At 40.6% G+C, this 19,414-nt stretch overlaps 1 protein-coding gene across 5 annotated transcripts in view; it reads right to left on the reverse strand.

Annotated features, from left to right (window-relative positions):
• Nucleotides 1–19,414, reverse strand: part of SOGA1 (suppressor of glucose, autophagy associated 1) — a 104,090-nt gene that overhangs the window by 49,437 nt on the left and 35,239 nt on the right. For all 5 annotated transcript variants that reach the window (XM_039319174.1, XM_039319172.1, XM_039319175.1 and 2 more), the window contains exons 3-4: nt 16,681–16,839; nt 266–328 (exon numbers count right to left, since the gene is read on the reverse strand). In XM_039319174.1, the coding sequence (XP_039175108.1) occupies nt 266–328; nt 16,681–16,839 (222 nt within the window). The remainder of the gene's footprint in view (nt 1–265; nt 329–16,680; nt 16,840–19,414) is intronic.

The following is a 19,414-nucleotide window of genomic DNA, read 5'->3' on the forward strand; positions in this document are numbered from 1 at the left end:
AAGTCAACAAATTTTCTAGACTCTGCTTATCAGAAGGGGAGATTTACTTGAAATGCCAGTGATTAAAAATGGGACCTTTCTGCATGCAAAATACGTTACTTTGTCATTGAAATGCAAGATAAAGATGAAAAAAGTATATTAGAATGACATCCTAAAATACAAACAAAAAAGCTATCTGGATTTTTTGAAAAGATAAAGAATTTGAAGTTAAGCATTCACTGGAAATTTTATTGCAATAGCATACCAATTATTGAAATTGTTGTACCTGGACAGATGATTTTTTGTCTGTCTTCCCTAGAGAACGTGATCCCCTTTTCTTTAAAGAATTCTGAAACAGAAGAGAGAATTTTTTTTATAAAAATGGCAGCTGTACAATACTAACATCCAGCAATCATCTAACCAGTTTTTTCCTGTGACAATGTATATTAGCCCTGATCATTAATGTCCATATCTTCCAGTGAGCTTCATAGAGCTGAGTTTAATTTCCTCTATGTTTTCAAAAAATATGTTTTCCCATAAAATCAATGCATTGACAATACATATCAGTGAGACTGACTAAATTCCTCATATTTGGAGAGAATTGAAATAAAAAGGCAGAAGTGGAACTGAAGTTTTTCTCTGTATCTTGCTGGTTGGGGAATTCTGGGAGTTGACATTCACATATCTTAAAGTTGCCAAAGTTGAGAAACACTGGTTTGCCTGTTTATCAGCCAAGCTTGTATTTCACCCTTCATCAAGAACTGAAGCAGCTTACATCAGGATCACAGCAATAGCAATAGCATTTAGACTTATACACTGCCCTACTCTGGGTAGTTTACAATGTAATCATTACATCCAGTGGTGGGATTCAGCCAATTTGCACCAGTTCAGTAGAACCGGTAGCTAATTTTTTGTTGCCCAGGCCCAGAATGGACTTCCAGAAGCAGCATCCACACAGAGAACTGGTTGTTCACACATTTGAATCCCACCATTGATTATATCCATATTGCTCCCAACTAGCTGGGTCCTCATTTTACTGAACTTGGGAAAATGGGAGGCTAAGTCAACCTTGAGACCAGACAAGATCAAACTCCTGTCTGTGGGCAGAATTTGCCTTCAATACTGCACTTAACCACTGCATCACAGGGCTCCTTGTTATCCCCACAATTACAACTTCATGAGGTAGGTTGGCTGAGACAGAATAACTGGCCCAAACCAATCCAGGGAATTCATACACATTGAGAATGGACTAGAACCTGAGTCTCCTTGCCGTCTGTCCAATCCCTTAAGTCATACTGGCTCTATACCTTTCTCTATTATTATCAAATAGGATTTAATGCAAAACCTATTTTAGAAAATGTAGTGCGCAAAGTAGGAAACAAGTTTTGTGTTTGTGACATAATGCAGGAAAGGTAAAATTATGATCACTAGCACTGCATATTAACTCAGAGAGAGGAAATTCATCAATAGTAATTAAAATTCTCAAGGAAATCTCTCTGTTCTAGATTGGCTCAGTTCCTGCAAAGAAGCAAAACATAGCAATGTTTACTTGGTTGACAAAGGAGAAAAATAGCAACCACCTACTATAAGAATTTACAAACCTATATAGTTAAGGGGCATAACTGACACTTAATGAGAGTAACGGAAATGCAACTTGCATTTATATTAATAGTAAGCAGAAGCTTTGTGGTAATAGTATATAATAGTATGAAATCACTAATATATTAGAGGCTAGCATTTTGTTATAAAGAATTGGAATTCTTTGTAGCTTCTTCACTGAGGGATGTGCATTATTTTTTCTCTTTTCATTAATGCAAAAAATTAAAAGATTTCTAAAGTAAAATGATGCTTAAGATATAGGAGTGGTTGGTTGTCAAGAAAATTCAGTCTAATTCACAACATCCATAATAGTTTATTATGATTAACCAGTTAATTATGAATAAATAGGAGTAATTATTGCCATTCCACCAGAACTATGCTATTGTAAAGTACCTATAAAAATTCCAGCAGAGTGTAGGACTAATCCTGGAAGAATTAAGCATTGAAGCCATCAGATTAAAACAATTACATTTATATTATAATACACAGTCATGAAAGCTAGTATTATCCATAACCAAGCAAGCAACAAAGGACTCTTTGCAAACAGACATACACACAAACAGACACACACAGAGTCACTAACCCAAAGTCACCAATGAACTCCATGGTCAAATGACGCTGGAACATGAGTCTCCCCAAGTCCAATATCCAGTTGTATTTCATTAATTTAAAAGTAATACTAACTAAAAAAAACAATATAAACTTCCTTTAAAAAATAAATTGCCAGCATACAGCTTTAATGGCCAATTACCACTAACTTCCAGTGGTGAGTTCAGTATAGTGGTTCTCGCCTAATGAGAACGTTATACAGTATGATCACATGCTTATATAATGGCTGTTAACAAGATAAATGATAGCTAAGGGAGTATATTAATAACTATAAGCCACGACAGTTAAGAATGTTATTTCCAGAGCAAGATGATAACTAAGTAACTACGTAATCCTGTTGAATTTATAGCGATTCATCGCCAAGATTTCAACAAGACAATAAGAATACATAATTTAAAATTAATTTACAAATCTCCTTTTCTTGGTACACAACTTCCTCCTCAAAAGCTTCATGTATAATCTTGCTGCCAACAGATGCCCCACTGAACTGATGAATAATTCAGTCCAGGGGAGCTTACATTTGTCTTGGCATATACAGACCAGGTTTAAAACCCAACTCAATCAGGGATTAAGTAGACTGAAATAAATACACCACGGTCACTAAGTCTCTTCATTCCTCCTAAAATAAGAAATACATATCAGATGCTACAGTGCATCTGGTACACGTAGGCCTCAACTGATGATCACAATTCAGCCCAAAATTTCCTTCGTTAAGACAGTTGTTAAGTGAGTTTTGTCCCATTTTACAACCTATCTTGCCACTTGTTAAGTGAATCCACTGCAGTTGTTAAGTTAGTAACGTGGTTGTTAAGTGAATCTGGCTTTATCGTTGAAGCTTGTCAGAAGGTCACAAAAGGTGATCGCTAGACCCTGGGACACTGCAACTGTCATAAATAGGAGCTAGTTGCCAAATGTCTGAATTTTGATCATGTGACCACGGGGATGCTGCAACAGTTGTAAGTTTGAAAAATGGTCATAGGTCACTTGTTGCAGTCCATTATAACTCTGAATCGTCACTGAACAAATGGTTGTAAGTTGAAATCTACCTGTACTCTATTTATTCAGTTACTATGTAAGAAGATTTTTATTGAGACATCTTTTGGGGTTAACAAGCTTGCAAATGCTGACTAGTAATTTCTTCTTTCCTAATGTATCTGTTTTTATTCTTCCTATGCCCTACTCCCTGTGATTTAAAATATAGCCAATATTATAAAAGAGCTTCCATAAGGAAGCAGGGGAACGCTGGCTTGCCTCTTCCATGTTCCAATAATCCACAAGAGTTTAGTATATTTAGTGTGTGTGTGCGTGTGCGTGTGCGTGTGTATGTATGTATGTGTATATATATATATCTGCTCAGTTTACTAAACGTTTTCTGAATGTGTTGGAACATGGAAGAGCAAACCAGGAAGAATATATCAATAGCTCTTAGCACAAGTCAGAAGGATGTCCCTTGGACTCTGTTCTGTCTGTATGTACTGTGCCAAAGATATTCACAAGCTGGTGTTAAAGCTTCACAGACAAGAATGCAGCTGTGAAATGTGAGCTGATGCCTGTGCCAAGGCAGAGAGACCCAAACCACCCCTATTAAGGATAAGCCTACAGTTCAAAAGTCAAACATTCTGAGAGTGGCTTGAAACACCTAAGCCGGCAGCTGGAGGGTGCTGCACAAGTCCTTTCTGACACAGAGAAGACATTCTTTGGGGTGTTTAGCATTTATAGCCCTCACAATAATTTAGTTCGTACTAGCACTTACCATAATCTTGATGTGATCGTGATTGTTGGAGATAGTTCCAAAACAATTCCAGTTTTCTTGTGCTTGTTGTTTATAGTGTGTATGACGATGATTAGAAAGTGAAAGATTAAAAAGAGAAAAAAAATCCAGCGGTTGAGGAGTTATTGTTTATGCCCTTGAAAGTTCATATTTGTTTCTCTATGGGACTGCCAGAAGTTTTATTTATTTATTGTAGAGTTATGCAAATTAAAATTAATATGCTGAATGCAAAACAAACTGCAAAATAAACTTTGTCTTAGTGTGATATACAGATCAGAACTATATAGCTCCCCCATTAATTTTCATCCCAGAATTTAATAAGTTCTGTAGGCAGTAATTTAAGAAATTATAACATTTGTAATTTGACAAGAACAAGCTAAGGCTGTGCAAAACAAAAACTGGATTTCCCCCCTGATTACAGGGTGATGAAAGGGAAGTGTCTTTTCAAAGCTACTTATGTGTCCAGGATTACACAGCATCATCAAAATCCATCCAGTTCCCACAGATTTGATTTGGATTTGTTTATAGTATAGGTAATCCTCAACTTAGAACTGCAACTGAGACCAGACTTTCCATTGCTAAGCAAGACAGTTTTTAAATGAGTCATGCTTAATTTTACAACCGTGGTTATTAAGAGAACCACTGCAGTGGCTGAGTGAGCAATGCAGTTGTTAAGCGAATATGGCTTCTCCTGTTGTCTCTGCTTGTTGGAAGCCTGCTGGGAGTTTCTCAAATGGCAATCACATGTCCCTGAAATTCTGCAAGCATCATAACTATATGTCAGTGACCAAGCACCCAAATTTTGATCACATGATTGTGGGAATTGTGGCACTGTGTGACAGTTGTAAGTTGTAAGGGGAATGTTTGTAAGTCACTTTTTTCAGTGCTACTGTAATTTCGAACGGTTATTAATGGAATGATTGTAAGTTGAGGACTATCTATATTGCTTTGTCTGTCTAGATCTTTTCAAAATATTTATGCTACAATTTATTCTTATCTGATAGGAAAAGCTAAAAAATGTGATTTTGACTACTATCATATTGTTACTACCAGACATTCATACAAGATCTCTTCTGCCTTAAGCCTAGACAAGTCCTTCTGAATATTTTGCTGTAAAACAAATGAAGCCACAGGTGCAAAAGGCCATAAGTGTGAAAATTAATTGGCCTTGTTCACCATTTGACCAATTATAAGAGATGCTTCCTCCATCTGGAGAATAATCAACACATAATCCCTTAGCCCTTCCCCAACTGCTTGGCTCACAACCTTCAAATAACATTTTGTGTGAGTGTGTGTATTTTGTATATACACACCCTCCTGAGGGATTACTACCTTGATATAGCAGAAAACTCATACCTCCAAAGACCTAACATGTGTTATACCCTTGTTGGTTAGGTCAAAACAGAAGGGGTAAAGCTAAGAATAATGGGGGATGAGGGCAGATGAAGCTCTGCAAATTATTCAGGAATCAACCTATCTAGGGAATGCCAAATCACTTTTCTCTCGTTGCCCAGAAAATTTTCTGGACATTACTGTAATGTGTAGACAAGTCTGTGAGCTATGTGATAAGACCATCCTCCACTAGATTGGAAAGAACTGTTTTAATTATGGAAAGAGTATAAAGCTTTAAGTAGATCTAGAGGTGATGACATGGTCAGCCCAAAGATGCACTAAGTCTGGTAATTGGTGGAGCCACTACTAAAAATGCAGCTCCTCACTTTACAAAAATATATACATTTAAGATAATGTAAGACTCATTAATCACAGAAAAACCTTGCCTTGCCATTTAACAATAAATACACATACTATATCTGGACATCACCAGATAAACATTGGAATCAAATTAACTACATTGTATTTACATGGAGGGAAGTGTGTAGTGGGGTGCCCCAGGGCTCTGTTCTGGGCCCAGTGCTCTTCAAAATCTTCATCAATGATTTTGATGAGGGGATAGATGGGGAACTCATCAGATTTGCAGACGACACCAAGCTGGCAGGAGTAGTCAACACTCCAGAAGACAGGCTTAAGACATAGAAGGATCTTGACAGACTTGAACATTGAGCCCTATCTAACAAAATGAAATTCAATGGTGAAAAAAGTAAGATTCTATATTTAGGCAAGAAAAACCAAATGTACAGGTAGAGTATAGGAGGTACCTTGCTCAATAGTAGTAACTGTGAGAGGGATTATTATTATTAGTAGTAGTAGTAGTAGTAGTAGTAGTAGTAGTAATATTAGTATTATTAATAGTATTATTATATAATAGAGTTTGAAATTTGGACAGAAAATTGAAAAAAGATACATTTCCAGAGGCAAAGTATGGACCAGACAATGTTGAATTATTGGGATCAAATGTAAGAGCTAAATTTATACAATTAAAAAGATGAGGTCTACCAGTAAGATTTGAACTGAAGTCATACATTCAGAATGTAAGATCAGCATAACCAACATTGAATCCTGGCAAAAGAAAACCAATGGGCTATGGGAAGAGATAAATGATACTGTGAAATTCAAATTGATCAAAATTCAAAATAATTTTAAGAGGAAATTTCCTGGTAGAAGCAACTGGAGATCAGAATATAACAATCTGAGCTATTGAAATGGCATCACCTAATTGCTAAATAGAAATTATTAAATGAAAAATGAAAAGTTTGGTGTAGTGGTTAAGATGCTGGTCTAGAAATCTGGAGATTGTGAATTCTACTCCTGCCTTAGGCAGGAAAACTGGCTAGGTGATTTTGGACCTGCCCAACTTACCTCACTGAGTTGTTGCTGTGGGAAAAACAGTAGGAGCATTAAGTATGTTCGCTGCCTTGAATTATTTTAAAAAGTAATAAAGGCAAGATAGTTAACATGTATAGTATGTTGCAGAAAGATTAAATAGGTGGAGAGAAGGAGACCACAAGTTCAGGACGAATAATGACCACAAATGTCAGAATAATAGAAGCAATGTTTTTTCTAGTAATAAGGGAACATGGTAACATTTGAATTGGGACATTGACAAGCTCTCAAGTCTGGAAATAATAAATAAAATAATAAAATAGAAAGGCATTGTATCTGCAAGCTTAAAACATTCTAATTGATAAGAATAAAGGGGGAAGATGACATTCTGGTCTCTATTTCAAATGTTGCAAAGCATCTGCTTGTGTTCTAGAAAAGCCTGGTGTTATGTTCACAGGTTGGAGGCATTAAGAGGGGACGCATCATGTAACAACAAGCCTTTCTTTGTTATTTTCATCTACAACCAACAACAGCCAAAATGGCGTGCAGGCCTTTTACAGTGTCCAAGACCCGGACAACGTCAACCAATGATTGCAGAGGCTGTTTCCCGCTTTGCACATGTGCGCAAGGCTGGAGACAGCCAGTCTGATCCCGGGCAGCTTTTGGTCTGCCCGGGACCCTTTGCAACATTTCTGAGCCTGCTGAATGCTTCAACAGGCTCAGGACATAACACCCCTCCCCACTGGATGAAACAATAACACCTTACTGTGTAGCAGCACAGGTACATACATTCAATGGATGGGATGTTATTGTGAAGCACAATATGCCTGCACACATTTATAATTTTTTCACAAAAAAATACAACAAAATAACATGCTGGGAAGAACACCCTTTACAGAGTGTTTGTTCTGCATTTGTTTAAGGACTAGTAAGGTTCCCTTGACTTGACAGAAACCTCACATAGTCCCCAAGATGTTTGAGTGAGCCCTTGGCCTGCTGTGACCTTCTGATGGCCGGTGAGTGTGCCTAGCCTGCCAACTCGCCTGCCAGGCTAGGCAGAACAGGACTTTGGTGCCCCAAAGACCCAGGTGACCCACCCAGCTGCTGACTGGCTGGATCCTTTGAATCCAAGCCAGGGTTCCTTGGGGGGGGGTGGAATTTCCCAAGTCCAGTAGTGGGGTGGAGTTCCCCAAATCCACAATGGACTCCTTTCAGGAGCACTGTCCCTCAAGCCCAAGACCAGCAGCTGGAGTAGTCTGAGTGGCTGATGTGCTCCAGTACCCCATTGGCCCCATGTGCGTGCCAGAGGTGCCAGAGTCAGGAGCCGCCTCCATGGCAAACCCCGTTTCTGGAGACTTCCTGTTTGGAGCACTTGCTGAAGCCTGGGATGACCCCAGTTCTAGAGCAATAACTGAATTCTGTGAATGCCCCCGTTCTGCCATGGGAACATGTGTGGCAGCGTGTGAAAACCCACTGGAGCTGGAAGATTGTGGTCCAGAATAAAGATTATGGTCCTCCCCCCCCCCCCGAGAGCAGAGCCAGGAGCGGAAGCATTGCTGGGCAGCCTCCAGCGCAGTTGGTCTATGTGTCGTTGGATGACGCACCCATCGTCCAAGGCCACTTCGTACAATAGTGGCCCAGAGACCTTGCAGATCACTGCTATGACCCAGAGATGTCCTGGTCCATAGTTCCTTGCCCAGACCGGATTGTAGTCTCCTAGGTGCCCATGACTGTGACACCTGTGAAGCCACCTGGTCTGGGTGCAACCTGTCCAGTTTCATAATGAGACGGCGACCCCAGCGGAGTTCTGCTGGGCTCTTTCCTGGGCTGTGCAAGGTGTGGTGCATTGTGCAAGAAGGAAATCAGCTAACCTGTGATGCCAGCTGCCATAAGTGAGTCTTTTGAGAGCATCTTTGGTAGTGCACACCATCCTCTCTGCCTAGCCATTGGAAGATGGGTGGAATGGAGCAGAAGTCGCGTGCTGGATCAAGTTGGCCTGAAGAAAAGCCTGGAACTCAAAAGTGGTAATTTGGGGGCCGTTATCTGAGACCAGGTCATTTGGAAGTCCATGAGAAGCGAAGATTCCTCTCAACACCTGGATAGTCTTAGCAGTAGCAGTGGAGGAAACAGTACAACCTCTAACCACTTGGAATGGCAGTCAACGAGAAGGAAGAATTGCCCCTGAAAGGGCCCAGCGTAATCTATATGTACCCTTGACCAAGGGGCTTGTGTTTCCTCCCACCTGTGTACAGGGGCTTGAGGCATTTTAGGCTTGACTGTTGGCACACTTGACACCTGTGCACCTGGGCCTCGATGGCTTTATCGAGCCCAGGCCACCAGAGATGGCTGCGTGCAAGTGCTTTCATCCGTACTATACCCGGATGACCCTCATGCAGAGAGATCAAGATTCTAGACCTTAATGAGGCTGGGATGACTACCCTACTACCCCATAACAGGCATCCTTTGAATGTGGAAAGCTTGTGCTTCCTTTGCCAGAAGCTTTGAAACTCAGTATCTGAACACATGTCAAGCCATCCTGACAACACCCATTTCAGCACGCGTGTAAGCGTGTGATCAGTGGCAGTTTCTGCAGCATTGAGGGGAGATTCAGGTATTTCCTGAATGGAAAGAATGTTAATAGCAGGAGCAGGATCTGCCTCTATCTGTGTTAGAGGTAATCTGCTGAGGCCATCTGCATGGCCCATTTCTTTTCCAGGTTTGTGAATCAATGTGTAGTCATATGCTGACAGGAAAATTGACCATCTCAGCATTCTGGGAGATATTATGTGAGGGGTTTGTTTGTTTGTTTGTAGTAAACAACCCCAGCAGAGGCTTATGGTCTGTATAGACCGTGAAGTGGCGGCCATATAAGAAATCATGACATTTCTTTATGCCAGCCACTATGGCCAAGGCTTCTCTGTCAATCTGGGCATAATTATGTTCTGCAGATGACAGAGTCCTTGAGTAATAGGCCACAGGAACTTGTGTCCCATCAGCCTCCAGGTGACTGAGTACTGTTCCCACCCATAAGGGATGCATCATATGCGATGCACATTGGCAACTGCTCACTGAAATGCACTAAGACCGCATTTGAAGAGAGCAAGGCCTTAACTTCATTGAAACTCCTTTCATGGACATTAGTCCACTGCCATGGAGCCTGTTTATCCAAGAGCCAGTGTAACAGCTCAGCCACTGCAGCCTTGTGGGGAAGGAATGTATGATAGAAATTTAAGAGTCCCCGGAATGCCTGAAGCTCACTTTTGGACTTGGGACTTGGGGCCTGCTGAATTGCTTGAAGCTTGGATTCAGCAGGATGGATGCCTTGAGCATCAATTCTGAAACCTAAGAATTCAGTGGAAGTGACTCCAATTTTGCATTTATTTTGCTTCAGTTTCAGACCCGCTTGGCGGAAACGAAGCAAGATAGCCCTTAATCTTTCAGCTAAGTTTAGAGATGACTCCCTGGCAATGAGGATGTCATCGAAGTAGGGACAGACCCCAGGAATACCACGGAGCGTGTGCTCCATTACACTTTGGAAAATGCTACATTAACCCCAAACTGCAGTCTTTTGACCTTAAACCCTGTGAGTTACGATTGTTTGAGCCTCAGCTGTTGCCTCATCAACAGGTAACTGTTGGGAGGCCTGTGCCAAATCAAGCTTTGCAAAAAGTCCCCCCCCCGAGGGAGGCCAGAATGTGGCTTACCGCAGGCACTGGATATGCATGCTGTTGCAGCACTTTGTTCAATGTACATTTATAGTCCGCACAAATTCGGACTTCTCCATTAGCCTTTAGAGGCAATACAATGGGAGTTTCCCATGGACTAGAGTCCACAGGTTCTAAGATACCCTGATGAAGCAGCTTGTCCAGCTCTGCGTCAATTTTGCTTTTGAGAGCAAAAGGCACCCTTCTAGGCTTAATCCTAATAGGTGTGATAGCTGGGTCTAAGCGTAGGGCAATGGGAGGCCCCTTGTATGAACCAAGCTCTGTGCTAAACACATCAGCAAATTCCTTGCAGACTTCTGCAAGGCCTAATGTTTGCAGGCTGTGAAGCCCAGTCACTTGGATCCCAAGGGCCTTGAACCAATGAGACTTGTGCAATTACCCCCAATTACCACCATGTCTAGTAGGCCTTCAAAAGCCTTACGCTGCACTTTGAGCATAGCCTCCCCCTTCACACTGATTCTGGAAGTCAGTGAGAATTAGGTTCGATGGCCTGAGTTTGACTCGAAGGCCACTACTGCTGCAAATCCTTTTGAAGGTGTCATGTGAAATGATTGATAGAGCGGACCCTGTGTCCAACTCCATTGACAAGGGAACCCCTTGCAGCTTCACGTCAATGTGAAGCTTTTTCTTAAGGGGCTTGTGTGTCCCTGTTTTGAAAATGCTTCTGCGCAACGCGCAGAAACCCACCCTGTCTTGGCTGGGGACTCTGGTACCTTTCTGAAGCAATTCTTCCCGAGGTTGTTCTGGCGACCCAAACAGACGGAGACAATGTGGCCTTGCCTGCCACATGCCCGGCAAATGGCAGAGTGGAATCTGCAGTCAACTCGCTTGTGACGTCCTCCGCACCCGAAACACTGAGGAGATGCTGGGACCCTGTCTAGATGCTCCTTCAGCCTCCTCTCTGCTGGCTGGTGAAGACTGTCCACCTCCTCTTCAGGATCCTGTTCTGGATCTTCTTGAGCGACCTCTTGATGGAGGGGTTCTGGCGAGCCACAAAGCCTTCACAGTGCCACCTGCTGCTTCTTCAGCTGCAACCTCTCTCAAGGCGTCTTGGAACAAAACATCTTCCTTGGCAAAGATCTTCTGCTGCAGCTCACAACTCCTTAGACCGCAAACAAAATGATCCCGCAGCCTCTCTTCCAAGTCTTTGAATTCACAAGGCCTCGCTGGTTGCCTTAAAGCAGCAATAAAGTCCACAGCAGACTCACTAGGCCTCTGATCCCTCTGCTCGAACGCGTGTCACCAAGCAATTACAGAAAGTTTAGGGTGGAAATGTTCTTTAAGCATTTTCTTCAAGTCTGCATAAGTCACTGACTCCAAAAGCACAGGGGCCACCAGATTCGCTGCTATGCCAAATGTTTCTTGTCCACAGACACACAGCAGGGTTGCCACTTTAAGGCCGTCTTCCCTTATCTGATTGACCCTGAAATAGTTTTCCACTCGCGCCACGTACAAATTCCAGCGCTCCGGGTGTGCAATCTCAAATTCTGACAAGTGGCCAATCTTAGACATCTTCTGTAACCCTAGTTAATGCCTTCACTGCAAGCCTGTTATCTGGGGAAGGGGTCCCTTAGCCGAGCTCACCTCCAGCGATGCTGTACTGGCAGGCAGAGTCGCTATGCTGGACGCTGAACTTCCCAGGACTTCTTGGTAAGTCCTCTCTTCTTTGTTAATTGTGGCTTACAGCGATTCCACCTTCGTCGCCACTGTTATGTTCGCGGGTTAGAAGCATTAAGAGGGGACGCATCGTGTGACAACAAGCCTTTATTTATTATTTTCATCCACAACCAACAACAGCCAAAATGGCGCGCAGGCCTTTTATAGTGTCCAAGACCCAGACAATGTCAACCAATGATTGCAGAAGCTGTTTCCCGCCTTGCACATGCACGCAAGGCTGGAAACAGCCAGTCTGGTCCCGGGCAACTTTGCAAAATTTCTGAGCCTGCTGAATGCTTCAGCAGGCTCAGGACATAACACCTGATATTAAAGTTTTCTTTATTAGGCCTAATAAATTTGGCTAAACAGTTTGAAGCTGAATACAACATTGTGATTTAAGTCCAACAGACTTCACTAATTCTAAGGTAGCATCAATCATGTGGACAAAAAATTTCAAGTATTTTCTTTCCTACCATCATGCTAACAGCATCACAGCCCATCAAGAAATAAACAGGATTTTATGTGCAAAATTATATACAGTACAGCTTTAAGTGCATAGTCTGTTTTTCTTCCAAAAGAATGCTAATTTAATTTTTAAAAATACATTTTAGAAGTAGGAAAGGTGGAAGAGAGGGAAAGAAATATAAAAGGTTCGTGATATAGTAATATTTTAAAAGCCTAAATATACATCTGTATGCCACATTGCAACCCACATTATGAAAGCACACACCATGTGACTCCAGTCTGGTCATAGAGCAGCCCACCCCTTCCTGTAATCCCTAATCTCTCACTGGCAGTCTCCGCTCCTCTCTCCATTTACTATTCAGCTCATGCCATCAGGCTGCGCAAAAGCCAATCATATGTCCACTCATATTGCTTACTGTATGGATAAGCAGGACAGGCTGCCTAGAAAGAGAAGCAAAAAGAAACATTGCTAGTCCTATCCAACATGGATGAAGAGAAATAAGGCTTCTGAGCTGGTCACAGTCATTTACTCTGCTTTCTCTAGCACCACTAACATTCTCCTATACAACCATGCAAATTGATATGCAATTACAGAGAGAAAAACTGATGTAGAACTAGAAAGAAGAATAGATTTTTATTGCAACTGCCAAAAGGTCACTAACCAATTTCATGGCCAACTTCTCAGCTCCAGAAGGAGGACTATCCACTTTGTGCAGGTCAAGAGTGTAGCCTATTCTGGTCTCATCCCCAATTCTGAATCTGAAGCAGCAATCAGGTAAAAATGGATCTCCAGTCCCCATCCCATTATTTAGTACTAGAAAAAATATAAATACCTTAAGAGCCTACAATTGTTTTTATTCAAACAGTAAAATTAATCCATCAATGATAGATGAATAATACAAAATTTTGCTGAAATCAGTGCACTGGATTTCAGGTTACACAGTCTTCTGTGACAACATGTTCTCCTGGCTGTCAGCTCATACACTCATGAAATCCTTTCTGATGTCTAATGTGAAACTTCTTTCTTGTAGTTTTAAACCATTGGTTCTGGTTGTGTCCTTTGGAGCAGCAGAGAGTAAGTCCACTCTCTCTTCAGTGTGACAATTCTTCAGATGTTAGAAATAGTTATCATATCTCCTCTCAGTTGTTTTTCCTGTAGGCTAATCATATTAACATCCATTATTTGTTCCAAATAAGGCTTGTTTTCTAGTCTCTACCACCATAGCAGCCCTTCATCTATTATGCCCTTTTTGAACTGTGGTGCCCAAAACAGGACAAAGTGCAGGTGGTCCTCTAGCTACTACCATTCGTTTAATGACTGTTCAAAGTTATGATGGCCTCATAAATATGATTTACAACCTGTCCTCAGAGTTACAAGCATCATGCCACTTCACGGGCACATGATCACAAGGCTTCCCTCCAAGGCTGAAGTGAATCCATTAACAAGACCTTTTTCGGTGCAGAGATTCGGACCATTGTGAGCCCCTCTAATGGTAGCACCATCTAGACCAGGGGTAGTCAACCTTGGCTCTGTTATGACTCGTGGACTTCAACTCCCAGAATTCCTGAGCCAGCTAAGCTGGCTCAGGAATTCTCGGAGTTGAAGTCCACGAGTCATAAAAGAGCCAAGGTTGATTACCCCTGATCTAGACTTTGTCCAGCTGTGCTATGTATTACTACCTGTAAGTACCGTCAAAATGAAATGGAGGAATATCATTTAGAAGGCCAAAGACAGAAAATTGACCTACAGATACATTTTTATTATTTTCTGCAGTAAAAAATAAATACATAATTATTTGTAGGAAGGTGACATGCATTAAGGAGGAGGATAAAGTTAAGGAATAATGGAAATGAGGGTGATTTGAAAAATAAATAAACAAATTATTCATTTGCAAGAGATAACATTAACATGCTTAGAACTGCTCAGAAATAAGAGTATGGATGACATTGAAATATAATTGTTGTAACTAAACAAATATATATGAGCCTATCTTTCTAAAAAGCCTATCCAGAAGATTGGAATTAGAGCAATCAGAAGAGTCACTCAGAGCCAAGTAAACGCCTATTAATTTCTACATCTAATTGTTGGCTTTCTCCATCACCTCCTCCTGCTGATGTTTTTCTTGAGAAAATCTTTAAGTGTTGTTTTCAATTACTCCTTTTTTTGCAAATGATATCATCCAGCATTGTTAATATTAAATAAATTGATAATCCTCATCGTAGTAGGGACCAGTTGTGTAATACCTCCAGAAAAGCATGCAAATTTTGCTGGATATTTATTTGCTCAAAGAATTAAAAGTAAAAATGGTAATGGGTGGCAAAGGAATTCTGCTCTAGAAAATGATAGTTGATTTGGGGGGGAGTTTCCCCCTACACAAAGGTAGCTGGTAAAAATTCTTAACATGCAAACACATTCACACGTACACACATACCTCAAATCAAACCAAACCTGGCCCATTTCCAACTAGGGTAGTAATCACACGTTGCAGATACTAAATGTCTGCTGTGACTGCAGCTAAATAAACCTTTGGCCTTCTGTCCCAATCTTACACATAATTCCATTCTTCAACCTCCTTTTCTGGCAATGCCCTGCATGCTCCAAGGCATTTCTCTTTCTTAAGATAGTATTCCAAGCCTAGAGATTTGCTAAACATACCAGTTTAAGAAATCTGTCATCATTACTTCAGCAAGCCTGAATTAATTTTGATTTCTCTGTTGCTTTGGAACATTATAGTGTCTAAATACAGTGTCAATAGATCTGGATAGCATCATGATAACAGAAGAATGTTTTGCTGACAGCTCAGAAACACAGCATGGTGCTAAGTTATTATTAGTCTGACATCCATCTGCTCTCTTCCCCCTTATACAGGGATTCAGATGGCCTATTAATCTGTACTCTTTTTATTTTAGTATATTTAATATTTTGCTTAGACCTTAACCAAACCCTTGGCTCAAAGTTTCCATTTTGTTCTAGAAAGGCACTGCTAGCAAATTATAATTTTTTTTTTGTATGTGTGCTTCTGTTCTGATTAAATTGGGAGAAAGGGCTGCTCCCTCTGTTAATTAGAATGAAGGGAATTTCTCAGAATGATGCCAGTCTCTGACAATGCCTCTCTGTTTGCATCACGTCATCTTCCCAGTAAACATTTCAACTGGTTAATCCTAAAAAGAGTCCAAAATGTCCTTTGCCATCTGCAGAAACTAAAAAAAAGTTATTTGCCATCTGCAGAGCACAAGACTAACCAAAAGAGAGAATGTTGAAGCCGATAGAATACCCATTCATCACAGCCCTTCCCTCTAGAAGGAAAGAGATTTAGGCTAAAGCAATGTATAGCTCTGGAAAAAGAGTCTGGGAGAACTGACATCCTGATTAAAGGCACTATCCTGCATTATATGTTATCCAGTTGCTTTCTTGAAATACACACTGCATTAAGAGAAAAGTTAAAAAGAAACCGTAAGTTAGCCAGGCCATTATACCAAGCCACAAGCTAGAAAATAATCTGATGAAATAACCACTGATAGACGTCAACCGTTGTTTGCAGATGTTAGAATTATACATCTTTTGCCAGTTTGAACAATTTCTTTACATATGTTAGGAACACAGAGAGAAATAGCAGAAGCAGCAACAGACTGAAAGAAACTATATTAAGTGTTTAAGGAATTTGCAGAAACAGGTGATTTCTCTCCTATAAATGTAGTTACTAACAAACATATTTTGTGAAAGAGGTTTACTAAACTGTCATTTATCAAAACAATGATCTTATATTTTAACTCATATAGTGTGCCATTTAGAAATCCATTGTGGTTTCCCAACATATTCCTGTCTGCAGTTATTTCTTGCACTGATTGGGGCTTGAATCTGAATGACATCACAACACTGAAGCTTTGTCAGAACAAACCACAGATGGATATTTGGTGCTCCAGTATCTAGTCAAACCTTCCACAACTTAACGATATTCATTAATGTTAGGCTTGAAAATACAAAGTCCAGGTTGGTATTGTCTTTCAAATATCAAACTCACTGGACAGCTTTGAACAACTCACTCCTTCTCAGCCTAACTACTGCATGGTCCTTTCTATGATCTTAAGCCCTTGAAAGAAAAATTGTAAATAAAAATGTTTAAGTAACGGTCCCCCCCCCCCAAATGTACTTACCTCTCTAAGCTTGTCCATCTCATTCTGTAACACTTGCTTAGCCAAATCACTCTCAATGAGCCGTTGGCGCAAGTCTTCATTCTCCTCCTCCAGTTTAATCCGTTTTTTCTCCACTGCTTCAAGTTCATTATGGAGACGCGCAGAGACATCTTTGGCTACCTACAGACACAGTCAAATACAGTGCAAGCCTCAGTCGTCACTTCTGATACACAACATACAGATACAAGTTAATCAACAATGTATGCACCAATACAGACTTGGGGGTTTTAGGTATTTTACATATATTAACAAAAAGCAACCACTAAAACAGGAAACATACAAGTGAGTCATGCCTGTGAATAATGTGCCAAGGATTTGTGTGCCTTACCAACAGAGGAATATATGAGCTATGCCTATATTAATTTTACAGATCATGTCTGCAGTTAGAGGAAATATGGAGGGGAAATAGAGTTATTTGCACATCCTCTTGGTGTCTCCTTCTTTGCAATAAGCATGCATGTGCAATGCATGACTCTTGTTACGCCCTTCTGCACTGCTCAAGAAAATTACAGCTTTTGTAGAGTAGACCTTCCACTCACAATGATGCATAAACAGCGCCTCTTCTGGTTGCAGGAAAGGGAATAACTGTTATACTTAAAGCATGTTTTATAAGCTGCATCAGTATGTTTCAGATACATACATCAGCAGGTTTTATAAACAGCTCTGAATATGAATAATAGGGAATCTAGCCGCAAATCCCTATTTTCAATATATGAAAGCTTTCCCAAATTTATCTCTTCCTATGTCTTACAGTCCACAGATAGAATGGGAATCAAACTGATAGTGCTATTATTTTCTGAAATTTGATTGATTCATAATCAGAAGTCTTTAAAAAAAAGAATAAGGCATGAAGAACATGAACTAAAGGTTCATGTGTCATAGAGAAGATACAGATTGATTCACAATGAACAGAGTAATGGCCAGCATACAGATTTTAGAAGTTTTGGCACTGAATACTCCAACTACAAGTACTACTACAAATCTCTGTTTTGAACATAGAACCCAATGACCAAAATAGTAGCTTAAATTGACCCTTAATTGAGAGGCTGAGATTCAGGAGAAAAGAAGTTAGTAGTTTCTTTGTTCTTGCATGTTCTGACTAGGAACCCATGCAGGAAGCAGACCCTTGAAGAAGAGATTTCATGTTACTGGACTTAAAATCTAGAAAGCCTATAAGAAAGGAATCAATAAGGAAAATCTGGCAGGAAACTTTTAGTCAGGTATGGATTTATTTGTATTTCTGTGCAATACTGCATACTGGATTTTGAATATATACTTTTGTGTTTGTTCCTGTCCTCTATATCCGTATTTGCTTTAAAATGCAGATCTCACCTTTGTGTAATTTGTGGCAGTTAAACTATTCTCTCAAATCTCTACCATGCTGCCTTTAATAAATAAAAATCACTTTTTTTCCTCTGTTACCTCAGGGTTGGATTTGTAATCTAGCACCATGCACTCAAAGTCCCTTGGCCTTGGATTTGAAGCCACTCATTTAAAATTTTATTCCTGGGAAAGGGAGATTTCCTTTTCTATCACATCCAGCTTCCAGGTGAGGGCAGGGGAATCTACCCATTCAAGAGGAGACTGGGGCACTATAACTTCCATGTTTCCCTGAAAGTAAGACCCGGTCTTTCTTTCTTACTCACTCACTCACTCACTGATTGATTGATTGTCTTCAAAAAAGGCATCAGGTCTTATTGTCGGGGAGTGTCTTTTCCACAGTCTCACCTCATGGCGGTCTCACCAGGAGGCCCACTTCTTCTGCGGCCAAAGTAAATGTTTCTGCAGCTGAGAATGGAGCTCCGCATTGATGCGCACGGCACTCCCCGACCTGCATTTGACTATCAGAGGCTTTAAATGCAGGCCGGAGGGCGCAGAAGAACTGGGTTGGAAAGGCAAGGGAGGTATTGATTCATGGGAGGCCTGGCTGCAATGGTAAGTAGATGCAGGGCATGTGGGGCAGTTTCACCCCCCACACCCTGCTCTAGCTTGATTTTTAGGCCCACCCCCCAAAATCAAGCTAGGGCTTATTTTGGGGATAGGTCTTACTTTTGGGGAAACACAGTACTTGCCTGCAAAAACAACTCCTTAAATGCCCCAGGAGTAAGGAAGAAGGATCTGACCAAGGGCAAATTATGGAACTAAGAGAACTGGATGAATACTAATGTGTATGTTAATGATACCACTTTCCTACTCTTGTTACATTACATTAAGTGGAAAAAGTCATCCTAATGCTAATCCTAAAAGGAGGGGGAAGTACACTAATTTGAATCTGCTGATCAATAACAGAACCTCTGTCCATCTAATATTCCTGACCCTAAATTGGAGAAAAGATGGGATATAAATATAATAAATAATAGATTTCCACACGCATCAAAAAGCAGCACAGTGTGTGTCATCTCTGCTGAATATTCACAAACATTTTTGGCACATCTCACATATTGTGTTTTGGCCACTGTGGATAGCTAGTGTTTAAATTTTTCAGCAATAACATAAGCACAATGCAGACTCTCTGATAATTAAGGGCATAGATGTTATTTTTTCACTTTGCAGGGAAAGAAAAGACTCTCCTCACTGAAAAAGAAGAAATTAACTTTATCCTCTCCACAAAAAATAATTTTAGTGAAAGCAAGAGGCAGAAGGAACAGATGGTAAAATTTCAGAGTTTATTCTCAAGATCCTTAGATCCTGGTCT

The sequence above is a fragment of the Crotalus tigris genome, unplaced genomic scaffold, assembly GCF_016545835.1.
Source record: "Crotalus tigris isolate CLP2741 ecotype Arizona unplaced genomic scaffold, ASM1654583v1 scf7180000022411.5474196:2289641, whole genome shotgun sequence".
Classification (NCBI taxonomy): Eukaryota; Metazoa; Chordata; class Lepidosauria; order Squamata; family Viperidae; genus Crotalus; species Crotalus tigris.